Below are 25400 nucleotides of genomic sequence, written 5' to 3'. Positions count from 1 at the left end.
GAAGACAAGAATGATATAAGTCAGAAAGAAAACTAAGTTAGTAAAAAATTCCTTGTCCTGCTAGGGAGGTGAAAAAAATTAGCCAAGTCAAGTGTAAGAGATAGAAAGCAGATCCACAGCTCATACGATACAGGAGCACAACAGACACATGGGGAAGAAACAGAGATATAAATTGTGGTTATACTCTAACCAAAAGCGTAAAAAGCTAAATTCAGCCATAGAATGTAATGCAAACACTGATTAAAAGACAAGTGACCTTCATGCGTTTGTATACAAATGCAGAATTTCTCCAATCTTTTTGATTATCAGCACGAGGCAAAACGTGTGAAACATCCATCATCCTCTGACAGAACAACTCGAGCCTAAATATAACAAAATCCATCAAAACTGAGAATGACTGCAGGATTCATTTCAGAAAGTTCAATCTTTTACTGCTCCAGCATAGTTACTACTTCAGCTCTCAAAACATAGTGAAGCCAAAGAAATGCACGGTTAAGTTTTCTCATTAAGGTTGCCCTCTGATCCTCCCTTCTGTGCCACTGCTTACTATTAAACAAATGAGGACTTCAAGCTCACTCCTCCGCATCCGTTTATAAACCTCTGCTTTCCATTCCATCCGCCCTTCCGTTTTTTAAAATAACTGATATTTTCTAATATGCTATGCACAAGCGGTTTTAATGCCCGAGTTTACAAATGAGATGGTGTGACTACCGTAAGAATTAAACAGCCACATGTGATGGAAAGTGGGCAACTGCCGAGTTAAACTTTTATCAACTGCAAGGCGAGTGATAGAAGCGGCTACCAATATTATCAGAGGACAGCACTGATTGACAAATATGATGGTGGTACGTCAGAGGGTTACCTAGGCAACTAGAGTCAGGCACGTCTGCTAGTGACCAATCAACTGCAAAGCGATGCACAACAAGAGAATCACTTCCGTTGTGGAAGTTTCCTGCACAGTGTGACGTCTCCAGGAAGAAAGCCAGCACCTCCAAGTCTGACTTGGTTCTCAGATGAAAACGGGTGGAGTGTGACTCAAAGCTGTCTGACTAGCGATGAATGAGATTGTAAATACAAGTGGCGGAAATGAGCTTTCTGCATCAGGTGCATCTGGGCTCACCCTTCCAAACATGATTAACGACCTCAGAGTCATTCCAAATAAATATCAACCAAGTTTATCACATATAGATGATGAGTGTAACGCATAGGAGTCCTTCCATGTGCTATGTCCTATTATAGGGTGACATGATCTTTAAAATGTACTCAAAAAGTGCTTTCTTTAAGTTTTGTTCAGTGCCTCATCCTAAAACAGAAAAAACATGTAACCAGAGTTTGTTCTTTTACTGTAGGAAACAGACATTTAGTTGGTACTGTTCTGCTTTTGAAACTATAATAAATCCCATTATATCGATGCTACAAGTTGGTTACAGAAACCAGAACACAGATGAGAATTTAGTTTTAGTTTGTGACATTTGGAATGAGTCAAACATTGATTTGGCTGCAGTTTTTAACAAAGTACAAATGTCATGTGGATATCACCTGCAGTGAAATTATGGGGAAAGACGAGATGAATTACAAAAGGTCAAAATTTCCAGCCACTGCAGCCACTTTAAAGGTTGCAAGTAAGAAAATATTCATAGTGAGAACATAAAAGGTTACATGGCCTCATTAAATAAACTAGTTTATGTCACTGTCATTCAGGGAGGAGTTTAGAGTGGAGCCTTTGCTCTTCTACACTTCTTTAAGTGGTTTGGGAATCTGACTGGACTGCCTCAAAGGTGAACTAATTTGGGTATGTTATGCTATGAGGTGAGCTAAAAGGAGGACCAGTCCAGACTGGAAATTCTTTCACTCCTGATGGAAAGAGGTAAGAATCATCACACACCCCATGATGCAATTTTGCAGTATTCTGAGTACTGGAACGCCACATATTATGATTTATCAATAATTTTAATTTCTAATTAACTTATAATTAACCAGCACAAATTGCCCAGGTTGCTGACTAAGGAAGTAGCTTTGTCATGCTAAGTGTGTCCAGTGTCAGACGATTTTTCTGTTGAGCCTATTCTCTGTAAGCTTGCTTGCCCTGCATTATCTCATGATGATTGTACATGAGATGAGCCCTTTTATTCATAGTACTCCCAGAGTGTTTAAATCTATTTAATAAACTATTAAAGAAGAAGAAGATGGGTGGATGCATCATATCAACATATCAATATTTGGAGTCCCTGTATCGATACCCAGATCCCGTGAGGACCTACCAAACACAGGCTTCTACGAGAAGCAGCAGATACTCTTAATGTATTCTCTCATTTAATATGAATGACCATAAGGGGAGTAACACGCTAAGTTGCAGATTTCAAATTAGGTTAAATGCTTATTCTGCTGAGGCCACATGTGAATAATAAATAATAAATAAATGTGTCTAGCTCTGAAGGCTGCCACGACTGCTTATGAGAACGAATCAGTCAGTTGAGTGGGAGGGTAATTCCTTTACAACCGTAGTCAGGCAGCACACGCCTTATGTAAGCATCGAGTACAAACCGCCACATAGTGTCCACACATCACAGCATGACAGTGTTCTTACAGCAATGCAACTGACGAATGGTTCATGCATTGATGTCACATATTATACGAGAAGTATTATCCGTGGACGTGTTGCTGTGTGCAAAGGGCCATTGGTGAATCACAATGAAACGGTGCATCAATATTCACAAGTCTAATTAGAGCATGAAAAACTGGATATTTAAAAAAAAAGAAGAAAAAAAAGAATCAATAATGAAATGAAAAATCATGCAGCAAGCATCTGAAAAACCTCCAGTGCCTGCGAATATAAAATATGGAAAGAATCTGTTAGGTCTGACCTTGTCCTTCTTTAAACACTTAGTATTTCTCAGAAATTGGGCAAAAATGAAAACATTGAGACTGAACTTTCAAATGAAATACAGCCCTGCGGATAGCACGGATAAGTAACTATGTAAAGATGAGGACAAACAGAAAGAGGCAGAACTGACTCTGCGCCACAGCAAGCCTTTCCTCCCAGAGACAAATCACCTTCTCCTGTTCTGTATACTGAACAGCGCCTGAGTGGGTACATGCGTATCGTATCCACAACACCACACCCGGATCTACCCAGGAGAACCAAGGTCACGCTCACGTACCTAAACACACACCCACGCGGGCACACGCAGACAACAACGCCCAGAGGCAGTGGAAAGCAACGGGTGGGCAGAGGGAAGGAAAACAGAAGCTGAGCCGTCTTCATCTTCATTTACATTCAATTGAGACATGTTTAAACCAGCAGCAGCAGAAGGTTGAAGCCTTTTAGAATAAATACAGACATACAAACCGAGGCCCTTATAGTCTCAGAAAATAAGATAAGATAAGATAACCTTTATTAGTCCCACACGTGGGAAATTTGTTTTGTCACAGCAGGAAGTGGACAGTGCAAAAGTTATGAGGCAAAAATTAGAATACAATAAGAATAAATACAGTACACAACTGTACAGAATAGAATAAAATAAAATACTATATACAGTAGAATAAAATAAAATAAATATACAATAAGATAAAAATAGAATACAAATACAAATACTATATACAACTGAGTAAAAAATGCAATCTCTTTAAGTGTTAGCAATGGTAATAACAAGATACTGTACCCACGGAGCCCTTTTAATCCATCTCAGGACACAGATGATCAATAAACCGAGAAAGCCTGAAACGATGGTGGATTGCTTCTTCGCATGAGAAAAGCTTTATAACTGAAACACAAGTCCAGTAAATGCGTATGAAAAGCTCAGCAACATGTTTACAGACATTTTATTCGGATTGGTTTCAAATATTTCAGACAGCAGACTAAATCTATCGAACACGGCAGCCGCAGAGCCATTTCCTCCAGTTAGTGCAGTTTTCTCTGAGCTCCACAGCACAGTCAACACTTAATAGTCAATTGTAGACATGACGATGGGTCTGTAAAACTACCACTTTCCAATTTCCAACAACAAAGCTAGGGTTGCAGCTCAGATTCAGGGAGAATAGTCTATTCCTCACAACACGCATCGTAATGTTTTAAACAGGCTAGTTTAAAAATTTAAGGTCCACTTATGGCCCACTTTGATCTTAAGTGGGCCGTATTTAATCCCTAAGATATTTTAATATAAGAATGAGAAATGCAGTAACAAAAAGTCATTTTTTTAAAACTGTGAATCCACTGTAAACAAAATCATACATTTCTCAAAAAGCAGAAACTTTTTATTGTTCAATTGTTTATCTACCGGTATTACTTATTTACTTTGGTGTAGTATGAATGGCCTTGGGGGAGGTTTTTGTCAACAGGAGAAGCTGCAAAACTTATGGAAATACTGTTAAAGGTTTAAAAATCTATGCCCTCTTTTCCAAAATTGCCCAGCGGGCCATATTGGAGCCTTTGCTGTGCCGATTCGGATCCCTGGGCCTTGTATTTGACATCCCCTTTTTGACAGACAGTTGGGTCATAAAAGTCCTGACACTATACCGCAGAGCCAAACTACTTTTAAATGTGTCTAGAATTAACTGTAGGATTTTAGTGTGAAGTTTGAATTAAGATGCAGCTTGAGTTAAAATAGTGAGACCAGAATTAATGAGACCTCCTTTATGATGGAAATGAAAGCAACAGGCCTCCAGTGTTTTAAACAGGTGAGATTCTTTTTCCTTAGAACAGAATAATAATCAAAGCTTCTTAGTCATGCAGTCTGTCACTAATACTCATAACCAAAATTAAGAATGCCAGTCAAAACATTGGTTGGAGGAAAAATACATGACAGCCGAATAGCTGCAGAGACGCAATGTTTTTTCTTTTTCTTTTAATGCTATATCTATTCATTTATGAGTTACAGTGAGAAAGAGGGAGAGGCTCAGTTATGTGTTGAGACTGTTAATAATTAAGTTTGGCTCATACTGTATTTCCCAGTGTTTGGATGGTGCCCTGTGCTGTAATAATTCTAAGAACCAGAGGCTCTGTCTGATCTGACTGTGGGAAGAGGAGGAACTGGCCTTTTGAACATCACAGTAATTATTAGGACCCTGCAGCTAGTTTGCTACATCAAGCAACAAGAAACAATAAATTAATTACATTTTTGTTTCAGTCGCTCTGCCGTTGCCACTCTTTTTTCCAGGACCTTCACTGACATGATTTTGTGGCTCGGGTCTTATGGGGGATTATTTGCATTGGCCAGCCATTCCCATAGTCAAGTGTTCAGTGGCCCATTTAAAAACCAGAATATCCCACAGGGTCTGCCCAATCTTAAATCTTTAATCTAATCAAAATATAAGAAAAATGATGGATTTCCTTTATAATGTATTTATGCATGCATGCATCCATTCTCTTCTGCTTATCCTTGTCAGGATCACACAGGGGCCTATCCCAGCTGTCATAGGGCGAGAGGCAGGGTACACCCTGGACAGATCACCAGCCTGTCGCAGGGCTAACACATGGAGACAGACAACTATTCACACTCACTTTCACAACTATGGGCGATTTCACTTCACCTAACACCACTAATTATATGTCTTTGGACTGTGGGAGGAAACCAGAGTACCCAGAGAGAACACATGCAAGCACAGGGAGAACATGCAAACTCCACATTTTATTTAAAAAATATAAACAACAGAAGTTGTTTGCTATAAACTGCTAATGCTACGCAGTCATACCTAAAGTGTTAAGGCCAGTGTGAGACCCACCTGCCACTAGAACACATTACCAGTTTTAATTCACTTTTTGAATAAAGAAAGAAATACACTGAATTTCTGTTATTACTTGGGCCCACCTGCAGTACCTTTGTGGCACACCCAACCCGCACTTAAGGAATCACTGACATCGGCATTTGGATGTCAGGCATTACCTTATAAATGTTACTGTAGACAATGTTAAAAAATGTAAAGTCAGGCCTTAAGAATCTGCCTCAAAATTGTAAGTTACAACTGTATTACTATTTTTATAGTACACAAAAGTTAAAAGATTATTTAGTAGTATTGCTGTGGGTCCAAAGTGACTGATACATCAGTCTGTCTGACATTAAAATAAACCTCCTTTATGAGGTGATGAAGACGACAGAATCAGTTTTAAAAAGCCATTCCACTCATTTCATTGGACAGAAATTGCCTGCAGTTCAGCTGGGGGCACAACAGAGGGCGCTTGGAAGCTTGCCCTCAATGAATACGAATGAATATAGGAAAAGTACTACCTGCTTCTAAGCAGCGAAGTCAACATTTTGGTTTAGCTAGCATAAAAACACTATTTAAAGTGTTTCTGAATGGAAAGAAAACAGCACTAAAGTTAAGTTTTTCTTAGAGGAAAGTCTTGTGAAGGAATACCAACCGGTCGGTTAAGGATTTACACCAGGATGTGCTTACATTTGCGTGTAAAACAACTACATGTTACAAATGGAGCTAAATCACAACAGAAACAAGCAGCTGGTCATGCTGGTTGAAGGTGACTGCAGTCAGCAGTTTGCCCCTGTTTACTTCATGCCTTGAATGAAAATGACAGTTGTCATAAAGTGTCACATGATGCTGTGATGACCTTAATACATACAGATGGTTGTTGTACTACAATTGAGAAAAAGATTAAAATAAATAAATAAGATAATAATGGATTGGATTTATATAGCGCTTTTCAAGGCACCCAAAGCGCTTTACAATGCCACTATTCATTCACTCACTGGTGGAGGCAAGCTACGGTTGTAGCCACAGCTGCCCTGGGGCAGATTGCCATATCGCGCCATCGGCCCCTCTGGCCAACACCAGTAGGCGATAGGGTAAAGTGTCTTGCCCAAGGACACAATGACCAGAACAGAGAGCCCAGGGATCGAACCGGCGACCTTCCAGTTACAGATACACTTCCTGAGCCACGGTTGCCCCTGTGATAAAGTATATCAGCTGTGTCAAGCCTACTATCAAAAGCAGTCCCAGAAAGAAAGGGCTCATTCCTTTTAGACTATCTTGCAAGAACCTCCCCTTGGGAAGAGGAAGTCCATGGAAGTGGAAGTTCCTGATTACAAGTTCTTTACAGATGTATCGGTATATAAAAACAAAGCTGCAGAACTACTTCTTTTTTTTATTTGAGGGAACTGACCCTTCAAAAGCTATTCAGTAGATTTTAGAAAATGGCTCTTCAATTTTTTTCCCTTCATGTGTTCCTGTAGGGAAGTGTGCATGCTACCAAATCTGACTGGACACTCCATTAGCTCAGAGCAGAAAAGGAGAGGATACTGCTGTGAAAGAGATTGTATAGGACAGAATAGGGTTGTGAGAACTTCATGGTCTTGATATATCAGTGTGTGTGTGTGTGTGTGTGTGTGTGTGTGTGTGTGTGTGTGTGTGTGTGTGTGTGTGTGTTTGCTGTTCAAGCGTGCAGCATGTAATCAGCATGAAATCAGTGCACTGAAATATCAAAGCGAAATGTGTGTAGAATGCGTGTGCACTTCATATCAGAGTTTGTTTTCCTTATCACATAATCAGGGTGTCCTAGAACACACAAACATGAGATTGACTTTAATTGGCTGGGTGTGAACTCCTCACTGGAGGGATCTGAAGTAAGCCAAGCCGTCTAATACACACTGTCTGGTTGGGAGTCAGTGAGGGCAGGCTGCCTCTCAGTGGATGACAGCAATTACCATCACTGCAGGCCAGAGAAGACACAACCAATGACAGATGTGTACTGTATATACGCACATTTAAAAAATGTCCAAACTTTCACTCCTTTCCAGTTTCTCCCAGATACAGTTTTGAAGTTTTGTGGAGCTGCTTGGTTCAGAATAATGAACAGAATAATAATAACCAAGTACAAAGTTGACAGCAAAAGGGTCAAACATGTGAGGTTCACCCTACGACAGCAATAGTCTGACACTATTATGGATGTCTGGTAATAAAGTAGATCTTTGAGAGTTTTCATCTGTGTTGACCACTATAACTTACAGCTAATAAAGTAGTTTGAAAAAAGTAGGTTTTCTTATTAGAGTAAATCAGAGGGACAGCTCAGACTGAGAATGTTTAGAGACAAAGTCAGAAAGACGAGGCTGAGATGGTTTAGACATGTGCAGAAGGGGGATGGTGGACATACTGGCCAAAGGATGCTAAACATGGCAAGAGAAAAAGAGGACGACCATAGAGGAGCTTCAGGGATGCAGTGAAGGAGGACATGGCGAGGCATGGTGTGGCAAAGCAGGATGCTACTGGTGATCCATTGCAGCGAGCCCTCGAGGGAGCAGTCGAAAAGAGAAGAAAATATTTTACTACTTCAAGATTAATTACTTACTAAATATCAATTACTGCTGTTAGATAGACAAGTGACCTGTCGAGGGTGTGCTTCCTCCCACCCTGTGATGGCTTGAATAGGCTGGAGCCCACTCCATTCTGTTGCCAAATACTGTTTTACAATAATGAACCGATAAAGTAAACTGCAATAGTAAGGCTAATTTTACAGTGTAAAATTGCTACAGTGTGGGCTAACAGCCTGGACAGGAGAAAAGAGCATGAGCAACGTCTGAAGAATCAACAAGGTCCCAACCACTGAGAGAGGGAAAGACATTTTTGCTTAAACACCAAGTTCAGGAATAACAAGCATTAAACAGTTTTTACAATTATGCTTTAATCGGTTTTCTCAAATGCATTATTGGGTATTAAATTAAGATCAAATCATGATGTATTGGCAGCAAACACGCTTCCCCGAACATCTGCTGCTTTGATTATCAACTGCTTCCTCGTGCCATCTGTTCATGAAGGGACACTGAGTTATAAAAGGCAGGGGAGAAGTTTTCAGACAAGTTAGCAGATGAATCCACCAGAGATAGTTCATGTACACCTCAAACCTGCCACGACTACATATTTTTCTTTGCATAAATAGATTAGGCAGAATAATAAAGAAAAATCACTTCTCAGGAGAACTCGATCTATCCATCCATCCATCGTCAAAAGTGACTAACTGGCGAGCACTCTGAATATGACACTCATGTCTGCGCTTCAGATACAAACACTTAGCCTGTGCTTTTTCAAAAATGAGGCGTGTGTGCTGTGTTTGTGCCTGGTTGGGTTAGATGACAGCGTTGTGAGCATGGTTTAAGAAAAAAAAAGATGCTCCGGCTGCCAGTTTGAAGTTTGTGGGTGGGCACATCTGCTTGATCCAGGGCATTGCGAAGTATTCCTCAGTGAATGAGTCTGCTGGTTTTGCCCTGAGGCTGCAGCTATCTGGCAGGTGAAATGTGAAAAACACACAAACACTGTCTGGGTTTGTTAAGAGACAGAACAGGGTGATGTACACCTGTAGATCTGAAGGGAGAACAGCAGCAGCACCAGTGGCTTAAAGAACATTTCTCCTCCCCCTGCTGAAACCTTTGCACCTATCCTTAAAGTTCTTCTGCTTGTTGTAAGACCCAGTGTTTACAGTAATATCACCTGTAACAGCATATTATGTATACTGTTTGTCAGTTCTTTTAGGGGCTTATTAGCAACCCCTTGTGCACTCAGCCCTGATATACTGATCTGACACTTGCAGCACCCTACTATACCATTACTTTAGCATCATAATAAGAAATACATTTCAATTTATCAGCCTGACAATCTGGATATGAGACATAATGTTTTATGCTGATAGTAAATATACTTCAAATTTAAAGAAACGTAAAAATAATCTAATCATAGAACTACATGTTTTGCATGAATATCTTCATGCTTAAAGTTTACAGATCAAGTTAGCAACTTAAAGTCGTTTGTGAATAGAAAACAGAGCTAGAGTTATGTATTGCTGCCCACTGCCTAACACTTACGTATATCTGTTATATCTGTATCAGGCTGTGGTTACAATGATCGGGCCTAACATTGTGACCGCGTGCCCAATATTGTGTTGGTCCCTCTTTTGCTGCTGGTCTCCAGTAGACCCCTGAAGGTGTGCTGTGGTATCTGGCACCAGGATGTTGCTAACATCACCGTAAAAACTGAATTGAGTAAAAACTCAATATAGCTCCCTAACAGAACCCGAGTAGCAGCTGGTCTCTAGTGAGTTTTCTTTTCCCTTTTTCCAAAAACACATTAGGGAGAACCATTTGGGCGGCTATTAAGGTGACAGCGTTGTTTCTGTTACAAAAACAGACTTTAAAAGCATTCAAGCTTCTTCAATATTTCCCCCACTGATGGACACTCTAATAAGATGGCAATGTGGCTCAAATACTCGAGTGTGTATCTCATTACATTAGCCTCAGCAGTCCCTCACTCTGACTGCTTCCAGGTTGATCTCTGCACTCACACATCTATACCTGCAGAACACGGCACAACAGTGCCCATCAGCACAAAATAAGAAACCCAAATGAAACTGTAATGCACAGCGCTTTGAAATACTCTGCAAATATGTCAGGAAGAAAAAATATGATCAGCAAGCTGCTGTATGATATTAAAGTATAATGGCAAACATTTTCTTTGGAAAGAACTGCCTTTATTTCCAGAGCTTGTGTTTGAGGACAGTGTTAGGGTTTAGCCAGCAACATGCCACCATGACCAAGACCACTGTAGTAAATGATCACATCTGCCAATTATTTATTTCCAGAGTATTTATCAAGGTTATATAGTAATAATACAGTAATAAATCTTTAGATTATATTAAGAAAGCAAACAAGAGTACTGTATAATGTTAAACAGGGAACAGTAAGGCTTATATTCCCTTATGGCTGCACAGTTTAAACAGTAAGAACCCAAAGTTATAAGATGGCTAATCTAGCTGCCATGACTTTACTGTTAGAAAGTTCCCGGTTAAATCACATAACTCTTAGAAATTGCTCTAAAACTACAACATCTGACAGTCTGTTTCCCATTAATATGACAGTATAATGTGGAGAGCAATGTATCCTTTATTTGCTATCTCCCATAAAACACTGCAGAGAGGCTAGAGATCAGTGGGAGAGGACCCCGTAAACAGAGGAAGATAAAATACTTCCGAGAGTAGACAGCTGCAAATCTGAATCAAGCACTTTTTTACCACACATACGGTAGCTTGAAAGACATTTAACTGTCTATGACGGTACTACTGCCATCCTCAAATGAATGGTCACTAATCAGGAAAGCAACTAAGCTGGCAATCTAACACAAATCTCACAACTTGCCACATTGTGCCTTGAGGGTACAGTAACATTAACTTTTTGAGGACAATGTTACAGGTAATGCTTGAGTCAGACTGCTATCATGCCTTTGAGGTTTGCAGTGCAGATATTTAATGTCTAACACTGCGACCTGCTGCTTCTTTTATGACAAGAGGACAAAAGAAGCAGCAGTTATAAAAGACACGTTGCTGGCATGTGTCAGGTAATGTTTACAGTACAGTACAGATACTATTCTGAACTGCTTCTTTGACCGAAACGTCAATAAAAGCAACTCAGAAACAGGAACAAAGGTCATTTGATTGTCATTTGGCAACTCAAGTATTTTGGCCCTTTTTCCGATAAATGTAAGCCAATTGATTTTCTAAGTCTCTCTTCATATTTTATTGCTGCATTTTAGCTTACCAAAGTCAATACTGCCAGGAATATGTACCATTTACAAAAATAACCACATTGAACTGTATCTGGGATAAACTGCTGCTAAAATGAATGAAATCCAGTGTTTTAGTGCATTGCAGTATAACAGTAGTAAAATGTCCAACCTTATAACAAGTGAATGTAAAAAGAACGGCGATGCACAGAATAAAATGTACAAATGGAGAGACTATATTAATGAACTGTAAATGAGGACATGCAGGATTATAGTAAAATACTGCAGATAAAAGGAGGAAAACTGTAAAATTAACAGGGGTTTACTGTCAACCCAGCTGAAAACGTATTCCTGTTAATCTATGTGACAATATTTTACAGCGTCTTCTGCTCAACTATGCAAAAATGACTATATTTGTTCGTTATATGTGATAAAAGAAAAACAAACAAATGTCAAAATTTGATTTAAAACATTATATCCAAGTGTGTAATGACTCGTGACTACGCAGTGCGGTTCTGAAGAAATATGGGCGGCTGAGAAAAAAACAGATGGTCTTTGCATTAGAGAAGTCAAAAACACATCTCCTCTGATAGGACGGAGTCCATTTCTCATGCAAATTGCTGCACCACAAACAGTAAGTAAGCAGGAAGTTTGGCGTCTAAGATTTGGAACATTTTGCTCGCTGTGATTGAAGAAAGGAAAAAAAGAACACTGCATTAGCAGCGTTCTCCATCATCTGTAGCAGCTCATAAAACACGAGTCAGGTCACAACTCTTAAGAAACTAATCATTTTTCGTGGCATTTTCCAACAACGATTAGATGTTTCCTATGTGGTAATCTGAACTCGTGCTTTTAAAAAGGCAAATGTGCTTTTTTATTTAAAAAAAAGATGAAAAATAAACAGTGAGCTTTATTTTGTTGCCAAACTGTGAATATGTTCTTTATTTGAGAGGAACTACTTGCATTAGTACGCACATGTTAAGTATTCTGTATAGAACCCAAGTAGCTCTGTACATGTTCAGCAAACAAATACTGTACTCAACAGTGCAACAATGTCAACTTCTGATGTGATCTTGGACGTGAGAGGCACACAGCCTAAGTTGTGGTAAGACAGCAGCTCCAGCTAGAAAGCAGCTAAAAATATAATAAAATATAATAGAATAGACAACAAAATTGTGGACAAAAAGGAATGCACTAAAGAAATATGCAAAGCGCTCACTAAATCCTCCCAAATGATTTATTCACACAGCGTCTGCTCATCTGAAAAACCCACATATAAGTGCTTAAAACAGTTCACAGCTTTGATGTGCGTTTTCCTCCCTGCATTTGAAAAGCTACATATGAATATGTATCATTTAGCTTATGATGTACAGTATTCAAACGTAATACCAAGTTTCTCACATAGGGATTTCCCCTCACTAAATGAAGCCTTCTAATTTACTCTCAGATAACATTAGGGTGATGCAAATGCTAGATCTTCCCTGCATTAACATTTACAGACTAATCACTCTGAAATCGAGACGACACGGGTCACTTTTCAAGTAAAATTCTGATACACAGTGATCAATCTTAGATATATAAACTGCTCTCCAGGGATATTGATAAGTTAAAGTCAAGAGAAAAACAACTTTGAAAGCATACAAGGACACAGATATCACAGTAGTGTATCAGCTGTCTGGTAAAGAAGTGACCTCTGGGATGCAGGCCTATTATGATTTCATTTTATCTGTGATGGCAAGAACCGAAGTACTGACTGATAATGACTCTGTGCTACTCTGATCTAGTATGACTCAGGGTTTTCAGCAGCTGTTCACAGCAAGTATGAATAACTTCGACTAATTGAACAAACACTCCTTGTTAAGTTTTCTTTCTTAAAAATAATGAGAATCAATAATTTGTTACATAAGTATACTTTAAGCTGTTTTTGTCAAATTTATTTTATTGAACGATCTAGATGTCACACACGCAACTCACACCACTCATAGCTAACATGTAGACAATGCAATACGCTTAGGGAAAACCTTGTCTCTTGGCATTTATATGTGAAAGTTGTTCTTTACTTTCAACTTATGAAGGCAAACATTGTGCGGGCAGTATGTAAAAATTTTCCAACCGGCGATATATTCGCGTATGGGCGGGGCAATGTAATCATGCACGGACTGACCAAACATGGACGAACTAGTTTCCAAAGAAAACACTCATCGACAGGTCTGCAGGCTGTTATGACTTGGACCAGACCTCACTGAGTTGAGCAAGCAACTTATGTATCATAGGCTGGAGTGTATATATGTCACCTGGCTGATTGGTATATGTGGTACATAAGTGGTTCAAGATAAACTAGACGAGAAAAAAAAAAGAATGAAAAAAAGAGAAATATAACTGTCAAAAAAAATTTTCTGGAAATTTCTAAAACAAAAACTGTCCAGTATAAAATCCACCAGGTACAGCTAGCATATTACAAGTCTACCACAACTATGTGCAGTCATTTTAAAGCCATTTGGTTGGAGGTTGATCAAACACATTCCAGAGACTATTGACCAGGACTTTTGCTTGGAATGCACATCCCTGTCCAATACTAGCGAGCCTCTTAAAGTAGAACAATGCCACAGGTACAGCTTGAGAATCACGACAGCTCTTTGTGAAACTTTGTAATTGCATAGCAGTAACAAAGTGCTAGAACAGACTGCACCGCAGACTTCATTACAGGGTTGGGCAGAGCTCACGATGAAATACATCATTTGCTGCTCACAGTAATGCTTTTGATGGAGCCTAAAGGACAGTAAAGTCATTTTCACGCGCCTTGAATTTTTCTAGGATTTTACCATCCAGAGATGCATGTGAGAACACATATGCAGTGGACAGTCTATAGCCATCAAGCTCTCATGTGCAACATGAGAGTAATGTCACTTTGTATTAATGTGTCAATAGAACCGTTAACAGTTCAGTACATTTACCATTAGTGAGAGGGTGTCCTGCATATTCCCCAGGCAGCTCCCTCAGCCAAACAAGTAGTGTTTCCAGTAGTGAGAATATGCTTAAAGTTCTCTATTTCCTGCTGTGTGCAACATTTAAGAAAGGGCAACGATGGATTAACATGATTATCTCCAAATTGCCCAAAGTTCATGTGTGAAAAACTGCCCAGTGGGAGGGGAAATACAGAAGAATATGAAACAAAACAACAACACTGTCACATATATCTAACATATAACAAATAACTACTTACAGAAGCAGTGTCTACTTCATATCAGCATTTTTTTGTCATAAAACACGATGACACCTCATATAAAAATATGGCAAGATATTAATCCTCATATGTTAACATCGCCGCTTCTGCTACTGTGTATAGAAGATATATACACTTCCTATAAAACATAAATATATGTGAAGAGCAGAAGTGAAGTCCGGCACAGAAAATATCAAATATTTCATGACTGAGACTTCTGTTTGGACTGGCGCATCGTAACTAAGTCGAAGAGTAAAGATGAGATGTCGTGAAGATCTGTCACACTCGGCTCAGCAGATGACAGCCACTGATCGATGAGGCTTACCCATCGGACTTGGCTTCAAGCCCCCACCCTGTGCAGCCTCCTCCTGCCGTGGGGGTGGGGGGGAACTTTGTGACTGTAATATTAAAAACCGTACGCAAGGTTTAGATGCGTGGGACAGGGTGAGGCATCTCTAACCAAACAAAATCTCTGAGAATTCCTAAGCTCAGAGACGCTTACACAAACAGCAGGGCAAAATCCATCTTTCTGACAGAATCATTTCCAAAGCCCAAACCCCCAACTGGGCTCCTGGATGCACTTCTGAGCCGGGCCCGCCTGGGAGAGAGTGTGTCAATTTGTGCGCGTGTGCGTGCGTACGTCTGAAGGGTAAAGAGAGAGGGAGCAGTGGGATAAAGAATGAGTCATTCGGTGCAGAATAAGAAGTGCGGCACTACCTGTCTTCAACTTTATTTCGACTTCTCTCTCTAGAACGAGGGTTTTTTTCTACCGTAGTCAGGCAGGCTTTCATCGTTTGAGCAAACTTCAACATCTCTGCATGTCTGTGTAAGTCTAAGACAAAGAGATTAATGGTGAAGTCATCTTAAAGCGTTCCTATCATTTCTCTACAAATCTGTCTGAACCACTTAATTCTCACAAGCTGCGTCTCAGCACTGAGTGACTGTTTGTGTCTAAGCAGGTCCGCTCAGACAAGACTGTGGTAAGAGTTCAAATCAAAGGCTTATAGCCCTTTGGCAAATGATCGAATGAACTCAATCTTAAGTCCCGTGGGGTCAAATGTACCACAGACATGTCAAGTTAGGCCCAACTTTCTCACACATATTCTCTTGTGGTGAGATCTTCCCAGCCGTTCTGTCTCCCCCAATAACATCTGCACAAACCTCGTCGCGTCCTGCATCCTTAATTCTGATCTTACAACGTAACCGCGGTTTCTAATCCCTCAGAACTCTGATATTCACACTTTAATATTATTCGACTTTTTTTTCAACATGACATTTTCCTCTGCTTAGCCCTTTTCAAATCAAATCAAATCACTTTTATTGTCACATCACATGTGCAGGTACATTGGTACAGCACATGTGAGTGAAATTCTTGTGTGCGAGCTTCACAAGCAACAGAGTTGTGCAAAATACAATAATGTAAACAAGCAAAATACAAGAATGGCTACATCTGAAACTAATAAATATATGTACAATATATAATAGTATATGCATTTCTGGATGTGTATACTAAATATTTTTCTACGTGTGTGTGTGTGTGTGTGTGTACACATATTTTACAAATTAAATAGAGTAAACAATAAATAAAATATATAAAATAAATATACAGAGTGAGACATGTGCAAAACAGTGGCATTACTGTACAGTATGGAGTGCATAATGTTGAAGTTCCAGTAGTGGAGGTGAGGTGTCTATGAAGTGTTCAGCAGTCTGATGGCCTGATGGAAAAAGCTGTCTCTCAGTCTGCTGGTACGGGACCGGATGCTGCAGAACCTCCTTCCTGATGGAAGTAGTCTGAACAGTTTATGGCTGGGGTGACTGGAGTCCTTGATGATCCTCCCCGCTTTCCTCAAGCACCGCTTCCTGTAGATGTCTTGGAGGGAGGGAAGCTCACCTCCAATTATCCGTTCAGAGCACCGCACTACTCGCTGGAGAGCTTTGCAGTTGTAGGCGGTGCTGTTGCCATACCAGGTGGTGATGCATCCAGTGAGGATGCTCTCAATGGCACAGTGATAGAAGGTCCTGAGGATGCGGGGGCTCATGCCATATCTTTTCAGTCTCCTGAGAAAGAAGAGGTGCTGCTGCGCCTTCTTCACTGTTTTGTTTGTGTGTACTGACCACGTAAGATCCTCAGCCAGATGTACACCAAGGAACCGGAAGCTGCTCACTCTCTCCACAGCAGCGCCGTTGATGGTGATGGGGGTGTGTACTTCTCTGCACCTCCGGAAGTCCACTATCAACTCCTTTGTCTTTGCGACGTTGAGGGTGAGATGGTTGTCTTGACACCAGTGGGTCAGGGCGCTGACCTCCTCCCTGTAAGCTGTCTCATCACCATTGGTGATAAGACCCACCACTGTAGTGTCGTCCGCAAACTTCACAATGATGTTGGAGTTGTTAGTGGCTGTGCAGTCGTAGGTGTAGAGTGAGTACAGGAGAGGGCTCAGTACACACCCCTGTGGAGCACCAGTGTTCAGTGTGACGGGGGATGAGGTGATGCTGCCCAGTCTGACCACTTGGCGTCTGTCAGACAGGAAGCTAAGGATCCAGCTGCAGAGGGAGCTGCTCAGTCCTAGATCCTGCAGTTTCCTGTCCAGCTTCGAGGGAACGATGGTATTGAATGCTGAGCTGTAATCTACAAACAGCATCCTCACATACGTGTCTCTCTTCTCCAGGTGTGACAGGGCAGTATGTAGTGTCAGGGCTATGGCATCATCAGTGGACCTGTTGTGGCGGTATGCGAACTGTAGAGGGTCCAGTGAGTTGGGTAGTGCAGAGCAGATGAAGTCCTTGACCAGCTTCTCGAAGCATTTGCTTACGATGGGGGTCAGGGCTACAGGTCGCCAGTCGTTCAATGAGGAGTACAGGGACGATGGTGGCCATTTTGAAGCAGGCTGGGACTACAGACAGAGAGAGGGAAAGGTTGAAGATGTGCGTGAACACTCCAGCCAGCTGAGCCGCGCATGACTTGAGGACGCGGCCGGGAATCCCGTCCGGACCAGTAGCTTTGCGTGCGTTCACCTTCCTGAAGCACCTCCGCACATCCTCCTCAGACACAGTGTGCGCACTGACGTCATCCGCGGTGCGCACACTGTCCGGTCTCATGGTGTTCGCTGTGTCGAATCTAGTGTAGAATACGTTTAGATCCTCACACAGAGAGGCCGTGGTCTGCGGTGTGCTGGTTTTCCCTCTAAAGTCTGTGATCGTGTTTAGTCCCTGCCACATACTCCGAGGGTTGTCAAACTGTTGCTCCACCCTGTCCCTGTACTCACGTTTGGCTGCTTTGATCGTCTTCCGGAGTTGGTAATGTGCGTGTTTGTAGTCCGATGTGTTCGCGGAGGCAAAGGCGGTGCTCCGTGCCGCCAGTGCCGCGCGAACATCTCCGTTAATCCAGGGTTTTTGATTTGGGAAGGATTTAACTGTTCTGGATGGGACGACATCTTCCACGCATTTCCTGATAAATCCGCAGACTGAGTCTGTGTATTCATCAATGTCCCTAGCAGCCACGTGAAACATTTCCCAGTCCGCGTGATCAAAACAGTCCCGCAGCGCAGACTCCGATTGGTCCGTCCAACAGTGCACCGCCCTCCGGGTTGGAGCTTCCTGTTTAAGCTTCTGCCTGTAGGCGGGCAGGAGCAGGATGGAGCGGTGATCTGATTGGCCGAATGGGGCGCGGGGGAGGGCTTTGTACGCATCCCGGAAAGAGGTGTAGCAGTGGTCGAGTAGCCGGTCTCCACGAGTGTTAAAATGGATGTGTTGGTGGAGTTTGGGTGAGACTTTCTTCAGGTTTCCCTTATTAAAGTCTCCGGCTGTGATAAACGCTGCCTCTGGGTGTGCGGTTTCCTCGCTGCTGATCGCGCTGTACAGTTCCCTGAGTGCTCGGTCAGTGTCGGCTTGTGGGGGAATGTAAACAGCCGTAATAATCACTGCTGTAAATTCCCTCGGTAGCCAGAATGGCCGGCACTTAATCATCAGGTACTCCAGGTCCGGTGAGCAGAAGGATTTGACCGGGTGCACGTTCGCATAATCACACCAGCTGTTGTTGATCATGAAACACACACCACCGCCTCTGCTTTTCCCAGTAAGATCCTGTGACCTGTCCGCGCGATGCACGGAGAACCCCGGTAGTTGTATTGCGGAGTCCGGTACCTTGTCCGATAGCCAGGTTTCTGTGAGGCAGATCACGCAGCAGTCCCGCATCTCTCGCTGGAATGAGATCCGTGCCCGAAGCTCGCACAGCTTGTTCTCCAGAGACTGCACTGTGGCATGAATAAGGCACGGCGGGACCACGGAGCGACGTTCAGAGCCAACTTTATTTGATTCACGTCACACCACACCACCACCAACCCCTGAGTCCCCGTGTTTTAACACGGCGGGCGTGATTGCGGATGCCGTGCAGGTGCGTCCGCACGGCCCCGCAGACCACGCCCCACCACATACCCCCATCGCCCGATTGAGGCCGGGGAGCAATCTGGCCGAACCTACTCCCCCCCCGCGAACTGGGGCGAGACTCGGCCCCTACACATCGGCGCCCCAGCCCCTGACCAAGCGACGGGGAAGCGTCCGTTCTGGTGGCCGCCCGCGCATCCAGCGGCAACGGCGAAGCTGGTCCGGAGGTCGGCCGCGTAGCAAGCGGACACGGCCCCACAGGCATGGCCGTGAGCTCCTGCACACAGGCGGCTGGGCAGACGTCAGGCGCGCAGAATCGACTGGTGGCGGCGAGGCTGGACTAGCCAGCCCGCCGATCCCCGGCCTAGCGGGGCTGTCCCGCTCCTCTGCCTCCAACTCCGGCTGCACAGGCTGCCCTGGAGCAGGGACCTCCGTCTCCCCGCACAGCTGCTCCGCCACCGCCTCCGCCACTCCCGTTTGGAGCGGCTCCGCGCACTGCGCCTCCGCCCCCAGCAGGCACAGCCCCTCGCCCACCTCTGGGTGGAGCGACTCCTCTGCCTCCGGCAGGTGTAGACCCTCGCCCGCCTCGTCCTCGGCCTCCGATTGGAGCGGCTCCTCCACCGCTCCCGGCAGGAGCAGCCCTTCACCCGGCTGCTCCTCCTCCTCCGGCAGGCTCGGACCCCCGCGTGGCTCGTCCACCACCTCCGGCTGCCGAGGTGACCCACACGGCTCCTCCACCGCTTCACTGTCCTCGGGACACACTTGTGGGGGTGGCGCCCAGGCCCAGAGCAGCGCTGCCAGCTCTGCCATCTTCCCCAGGTGGCGTTCGCTCTCCTTCCGCAGCTCTTCCTGTTGGCGACGCACCTCCGCCGCCTGCTTCCGCTGGGTGGCCGCTATTTCGGCCACCCTCTCGGCCAGCTCTTTCCTTTCCTGGCTCTGGTAGGTACCCGCCATGCCGCCTCCTGGGTTTCGGCACCAATGTGGCAGAATAAGGCACGGCGGGACCACGGAGCGACGTTCAGAGCCAACTTTATTTGATTCACGTCACACCACACCACCACCAACCCCTGAGTCCCCGTGTTTTAACACGGCGGGCGTGATTGCGGATGCCGTGCAAGTGCGTCCGCACGGCCCCGCAGACCACGCCCCACCACATGCACATTAGCCAGTAATGAACTGGGTAACGGTGGTGTGTTAGTGCGCCGTCTCAGTCGAACCAGAATGCCAGATCTTCTCCCTCTGCGTTGGCGTTTGCGGCCTCCAGGGCCAGAGAACAAAGGCGTCTCAGGTGAGATGAATGGGGGGTCTGCAAACGGAGCGTCCGTGTTGCAAAACTTGAACTCCGGAAAGTTATAAGAAAGACCGTCTTTTATGTCCAGTAAGGTTTGTCGGTCGTATACAAGGAGACATGTGCTACTCGCGATAAAATGAAGGAAAAGTAAAATTAAACACAGAAAAAAGCTGTTGCTTGGGGGAGCTCGCGACAAGGCTGCCATACTCGGCGCCATCTTGTTCATGACCTTTAGGTCACCAAGAGATAATGCTAACCAGGGAACAATATCCTCATTCTAGGAGAATGTATCATTGTTTTGAATTTGCCATTTTCATAAATGACAAGCAAGATCTCCTGATACAGAGAATAAGAATTGAGAGTGAACAAATTTGCACAATAGAAGACAAGATAAAAAGAAAAAAAGATCATAACAGGGCTGAGAGCATGACCTGGTACCTACACTCTGCTTTATCAGACATTCTGGCAGAGTGGAACAGTTTTGACCATTAAACTTACAGGTTTTTTACATGTTAACAATGCCACAAAAATTTGTCATGATAACATTAAGAAAACTGGCTGATTTAGAGCAGTAGCACGCCATTATTTTGGATATCCCCAAAATAAACACGGCCCAGGGAGACATCCAGTTTTTAAACCTGATATGATCTCACTGCCAGAGCGGGAAACACATTAAACATATTTGCTCACCTTTGGGAAAACCATCCATGCAGATCAACATAGCCTTTATGTTCAACTTCACTCCCCAACTAAAACATGCCTGAAGGTTTAAACACTGATAATAAAATGTGCTATCAAGATACTTTTTATCTACATTCTTTCTCTGCTCAGTAACCTCAGACTTATAATGTAACCCAGTATTTTTATTCTGAGGCCTTACAGTTTAGCATTCTGACTATCTTGTTTTTCTGGAGCCAGAAGCTTATTTTGGCAGGAGGTGCTGAGTTATCAGCTATCGCCAGCAAGCTGGGTTGCTGTGCCCATAAAACTATGTCACTCTGACACAAAGATCTGCTAATTAGTTTCAAGTAACACGCTAACAAAATACTATAACTGTCAGGGAGCTGAGGTCTTGCAGATAGTTTAGTGTTAGGTACATGCCTAATTACAAGTCTTAAAAAACATTTGAATGAATGGAGCTTGCAAAATAAATTACATGCATCGTATATAGATCAGGCACAACACTATGACAACTGACAGAAGTGAATAACATAACGTAAAGAACTGTACCCGAGTTGGACAAAGGCCAAAATTGTGATTGCTACATGACTGGGTCAGAGCATCTCCAAAACTCCAAAGCTCATGTTGGGTTTTTCCAGTCTGCAGCGGGAAGCAAAGGCTGGCCTGTGTGGACAGACGAGCTCATGCAGCTCAAACTGCCAAAATTGTTGGTGCTAGTGCTGATAGAAAGGCATCAGAATACACACTGCATCACAGTTTGATGCGTATGGTGCTGCATAGTTGCAGACCAGAAAGGGTGCCAATGTCGACTCCTATGCACTGCCAATAGCAATGGAGCAATGGAAGAATCATGATGAATCACGTTTTCTTTTAACTCATGTGGATGCCCAGGTGGGTTACTTATCTGGGAAACACCTGGCATCGGGATACACCATGGGAAGAAAGTGAGCTGGTGGAGGAAGTACGATCCTTTGGGCAACGCTCTGCTGGGAAACCTTGGGTCCTTGTTAAAGTTACTGTGACAAGTACCACCTACCTAAGCATTGTTGCAGACCATGTACAGCTTTTTGTTGAAATGGTAATCCCTAATAGCAAAAATGGTCCAGAAATGGTTTGAGGAGAACAAACCAGTTTAAAGTGTTGACTTGGCCTCCAATTTCCCCAGGTTTCAATCCAACTGTGCATCTGTGTGATGTGCTGGACAAACAAGTCCAATCCATGGAAACTCCACCTCAAACTTAAAGGACTTAAAGGATCGTTTGCTAACATCTTGGTCCAGATACCACAGCACACAATCAGGACTCTAGTGAAGTCTGTGCCTCAATGGATTGGAAGAACCAACACAATATTATGCAGTTGGTCATAATGTTACGCCTAATCGGTATACGCACACACAACACACGGCGTTATGATAAAAAGAATCCATCCATAAAGAGAAACCTTTTTTTTCACTACACTAGATGTTTAATACTCTTTAGTTGCCAATTTTAACGTGGGAGTCTATGGTGATGGCTCGCTTTTAGAGCCAGCCACAAGTGGCTACTCAGAGTTCTTGACACATAACTGTCGGCATCATTTTCCATCCCTGGAGGTTGTTGTTTGACTCACAATCATCCAGAACAAAACCCACTAATTGGAAGGTTGACAGTTCAACCCCCGGTTCACCCAGTCTGCATATTGATACTCCCAATACCGCGCATGTAACCAACAAGAGTATCGAATAAAGTGCTATATGATGCATATGAATAACACTTGAAAGTCTCACACTATTACAAACCTCTACTAGACTAGAAGACCCAAATGCCTCGAAGCCGAGTCTGCTTGATGTTCTGAATTTACATAAAAATGTCTGTTCTGAGGAAAAACAGCAACACAGGAAAGACACAGATCCCAAGTATTCCACACAACACCAACACCACTGGCAGTAAATAAGGTTACTTTAGGTCACGCTGCCACTGGGATACAACTCAGGCTGTTTTAAGATGTCAATTAAACCTCATGCTGTGATTATGATAGAATTGCAGCGCTGCAAACAAAACTGCAGAAAACCACAGTATGGTTACAGGGGATAAAGAGCTGACTAACGGCTCAGGTTTAATTAGATGCCCCCATTAAAAGAGAAAGAGATCCGAAATTAACATGACAGCAGAAGTGACACTTGGGCACATTAGAACTTAAAATTTATTCAATTTTTAAAAACAGTGTTGAGGATTGGTTTGATTACCATTTCTTCTGATATGATGTTTAGCATTTTTTTTCTGAAATGTTGGTGGTGCTGTGCTGTTTAGGAGTCGGTGGAAGTTATCGCCAGACTTACCAGTGCCTTCTTTCTCCAAAATGTCAACGCTTGCACTGACAGAGACAAAGGATTCTCATTTCCGGAGCCACCACAGTGTACTTAATCAAGTTTGGATTAAAATTCATTTGGGAAAAGGCTCAATGAGCCATAAGGACTGACTTACTAGAATAAGTATTAAAAAGCATCTAAATTAGCATTTAAAGATGAGCTAAAGAAATGTAACGTTATGACAAAAAAAAAAAAAAAATCTTAAGGCCAGCTTACCTGTAAATGGGATCCTGCATCACCATCATTTTGCTCTCGTCCCATGTCCACTCCTTCTTCTGTGTAAACAAAACGAAACCATTCAGTTACACCAAATGTAAAAAAATTGGATACATAAGACGAATGAAATAAGAAACATTCCTTGCTTGGACAGTTTGAGCATAAATCAGCTGAAACTCAAAGACAGACAGATGATATTCCGTGAGCACAGATATCATTGTGAGCCCTTCACATACATTTTTTACTTGCTCCTTTTGTCTGTTTGATTAAATCTACCTTTCACCTTAATGTCACAATCAAAATGTCACCACAGACGCACACAGGAATCATTCTTGTTGATTTCTGTCTCCACAGAGCCCTTTGTTGACCGAGTCATTCAATCACTTCAATCTGCGCTCTTTGAATGCCTCCTTTGCACTCAGAGATGTAAATAGATTGCTGACCGTCACACTTGACATTTCAGCTTTCGGGACAAGGAGCCAAACTCGACAAGAAAACATTCATCCATCGACTGGCCTTTAATTGCATCCCGCCAGTACACTTGACCAAGGGCCTTTTGAGGGCAGCCAGGTACAGAAAAATAAATATCCATATTTTGTGCTCACTTTTGGTTTGTTGTCAGAAATTAAATATAGTTTGAATCCCTTCATTTTTCAGAATTCTTTTTAAAACTTTATCATGTTGCGTTTTTATCTGAGTTTGTGCCTGGCTTTCAGTTAGCTGACTTGACAGCTAACTGCTATTTAAGTGAAGGTGGAACTGTCCTGTTAGCATATGTAAAGTAGAGATGACAACCTAAGCCGAAAGGATAATACAAAGTTCCAAAAACAAAAAAAGAAAAGCAAAAACTGACTGCCGGCTTGCCAAACTAAATAGTTACAAAACAAGCAGGTACTGATTTATTAACACAGATGCAGCCCGTTCATTCTGATGAATGCCCTTGGTAATTTACCAATAGCAGTGGAAATTAGTAAGTCAAACACAAGCAAACTTAATGTGGGCATGAATAATCTAACAACTAAACAACACAGCAAAAGACTTTTGCATATTTCAAGTGGAGGGTGGTGCTGAAGCAAACCACACAGAGTTCAGTGGAACCATGGACTGACACCGTCTAAAGACAAAGGTGGGATGTCTCATCACTTCTTGATGACAGAGCTCCCAGGGTGGACAAGATTCGCCCTGAGTTCCTTAAGGTTCTGGATGCTACATAGCTGTTTTGGTTGCCACATCTCTACAACATGGCATGGAAATCTGTGGCAGTGCCTCTGGTTTGGTATGCTGGAGTGGTAGTTCCGATCTTTAAGAAGGACAACCAGAGGGAGTGTTTCAGCTATAGGGGGATCACACTAGTAAGCCTCCCTGGGAAGGTCCAAGTCAGGATACTGGTGAGGAGAGACATTCAGTTAGTTAAACCTCAATTTCAGGAGGAAAAATTCGGGGTTTTTTGTCCTCGTTGCAGAATACTGGACCAGGTCTTTATCTTCTCGAGGATATTTGAGGGTACATGGGAGTTTGAGGAACTATTCTTTATTTGCTTTTTGGACTTGGAGAAGGCATTTTACTAAATTTCTTTGTAAATTTGGGTACGACTTACTCTCTTATTGCTACGAGAGCTATTCAGTCTCTGCACAACTGAATTTCGAGGCCCATCTAAGTTCCAGAAGTTGGTGTCAGAATCTCATTTCTGCTTTTTAAAGATGCTCAAGTTCTATTGGCTTCAAAATTCGGACACTGTACCGCTCTATTGTGGTGAACTGAGA

At 42.8% G+C, this 25400-nt stretch overlaps 1 protein-coding gene across 3 annotated transcripts in view; it reads right to left on the bottom strand.

Moving 5' to 3' along the window:
* The window catches only part of LOC146555141 (carboxyl-terminal PDZ ligand of neuronal nitric oxide synthase protein-like), a 248283-nt gene that overhangs the window by 135683 nt on the left and 87200 nt on the right, over positions 1 to 25400 (bottom strand). For all 3 annotated transcript variants that reach the window (XM_085250812.1, XM_085250813.1, XM_085250814.1), the window contains exon 4: positions 23638 to 23696. In XM_085250812.1, the coding sequence (XP_085106938.1) occupies positions 23638 to 23696 (59 nt within the window). The remainder of the gene's footprint in view (positions 1 to 23637; positions 23697 to 25400) is intronic.

The sequence above is a fragment of the Mchenga conophoros genome, linkage group LG17 (genome assembly GCF_057382185.1).
Source record: "Mchenga conophoros isolate Kocher_MC1m ecotype Shallow Benthic linkage group LG17, M_conophoros_male_GT1.1, whole genome shotgun sequence".
In the NCBI taxonomy this organism is placed as follows: Eukaryota; Metazoa; Chordata; class Actinopteri; order Cichliformes; family Cichlidae; genus Mchenga; species Mchenga conophoros.
This window is presented reverse-complemented; position numbering and strand designations above follow the sequence as displayed.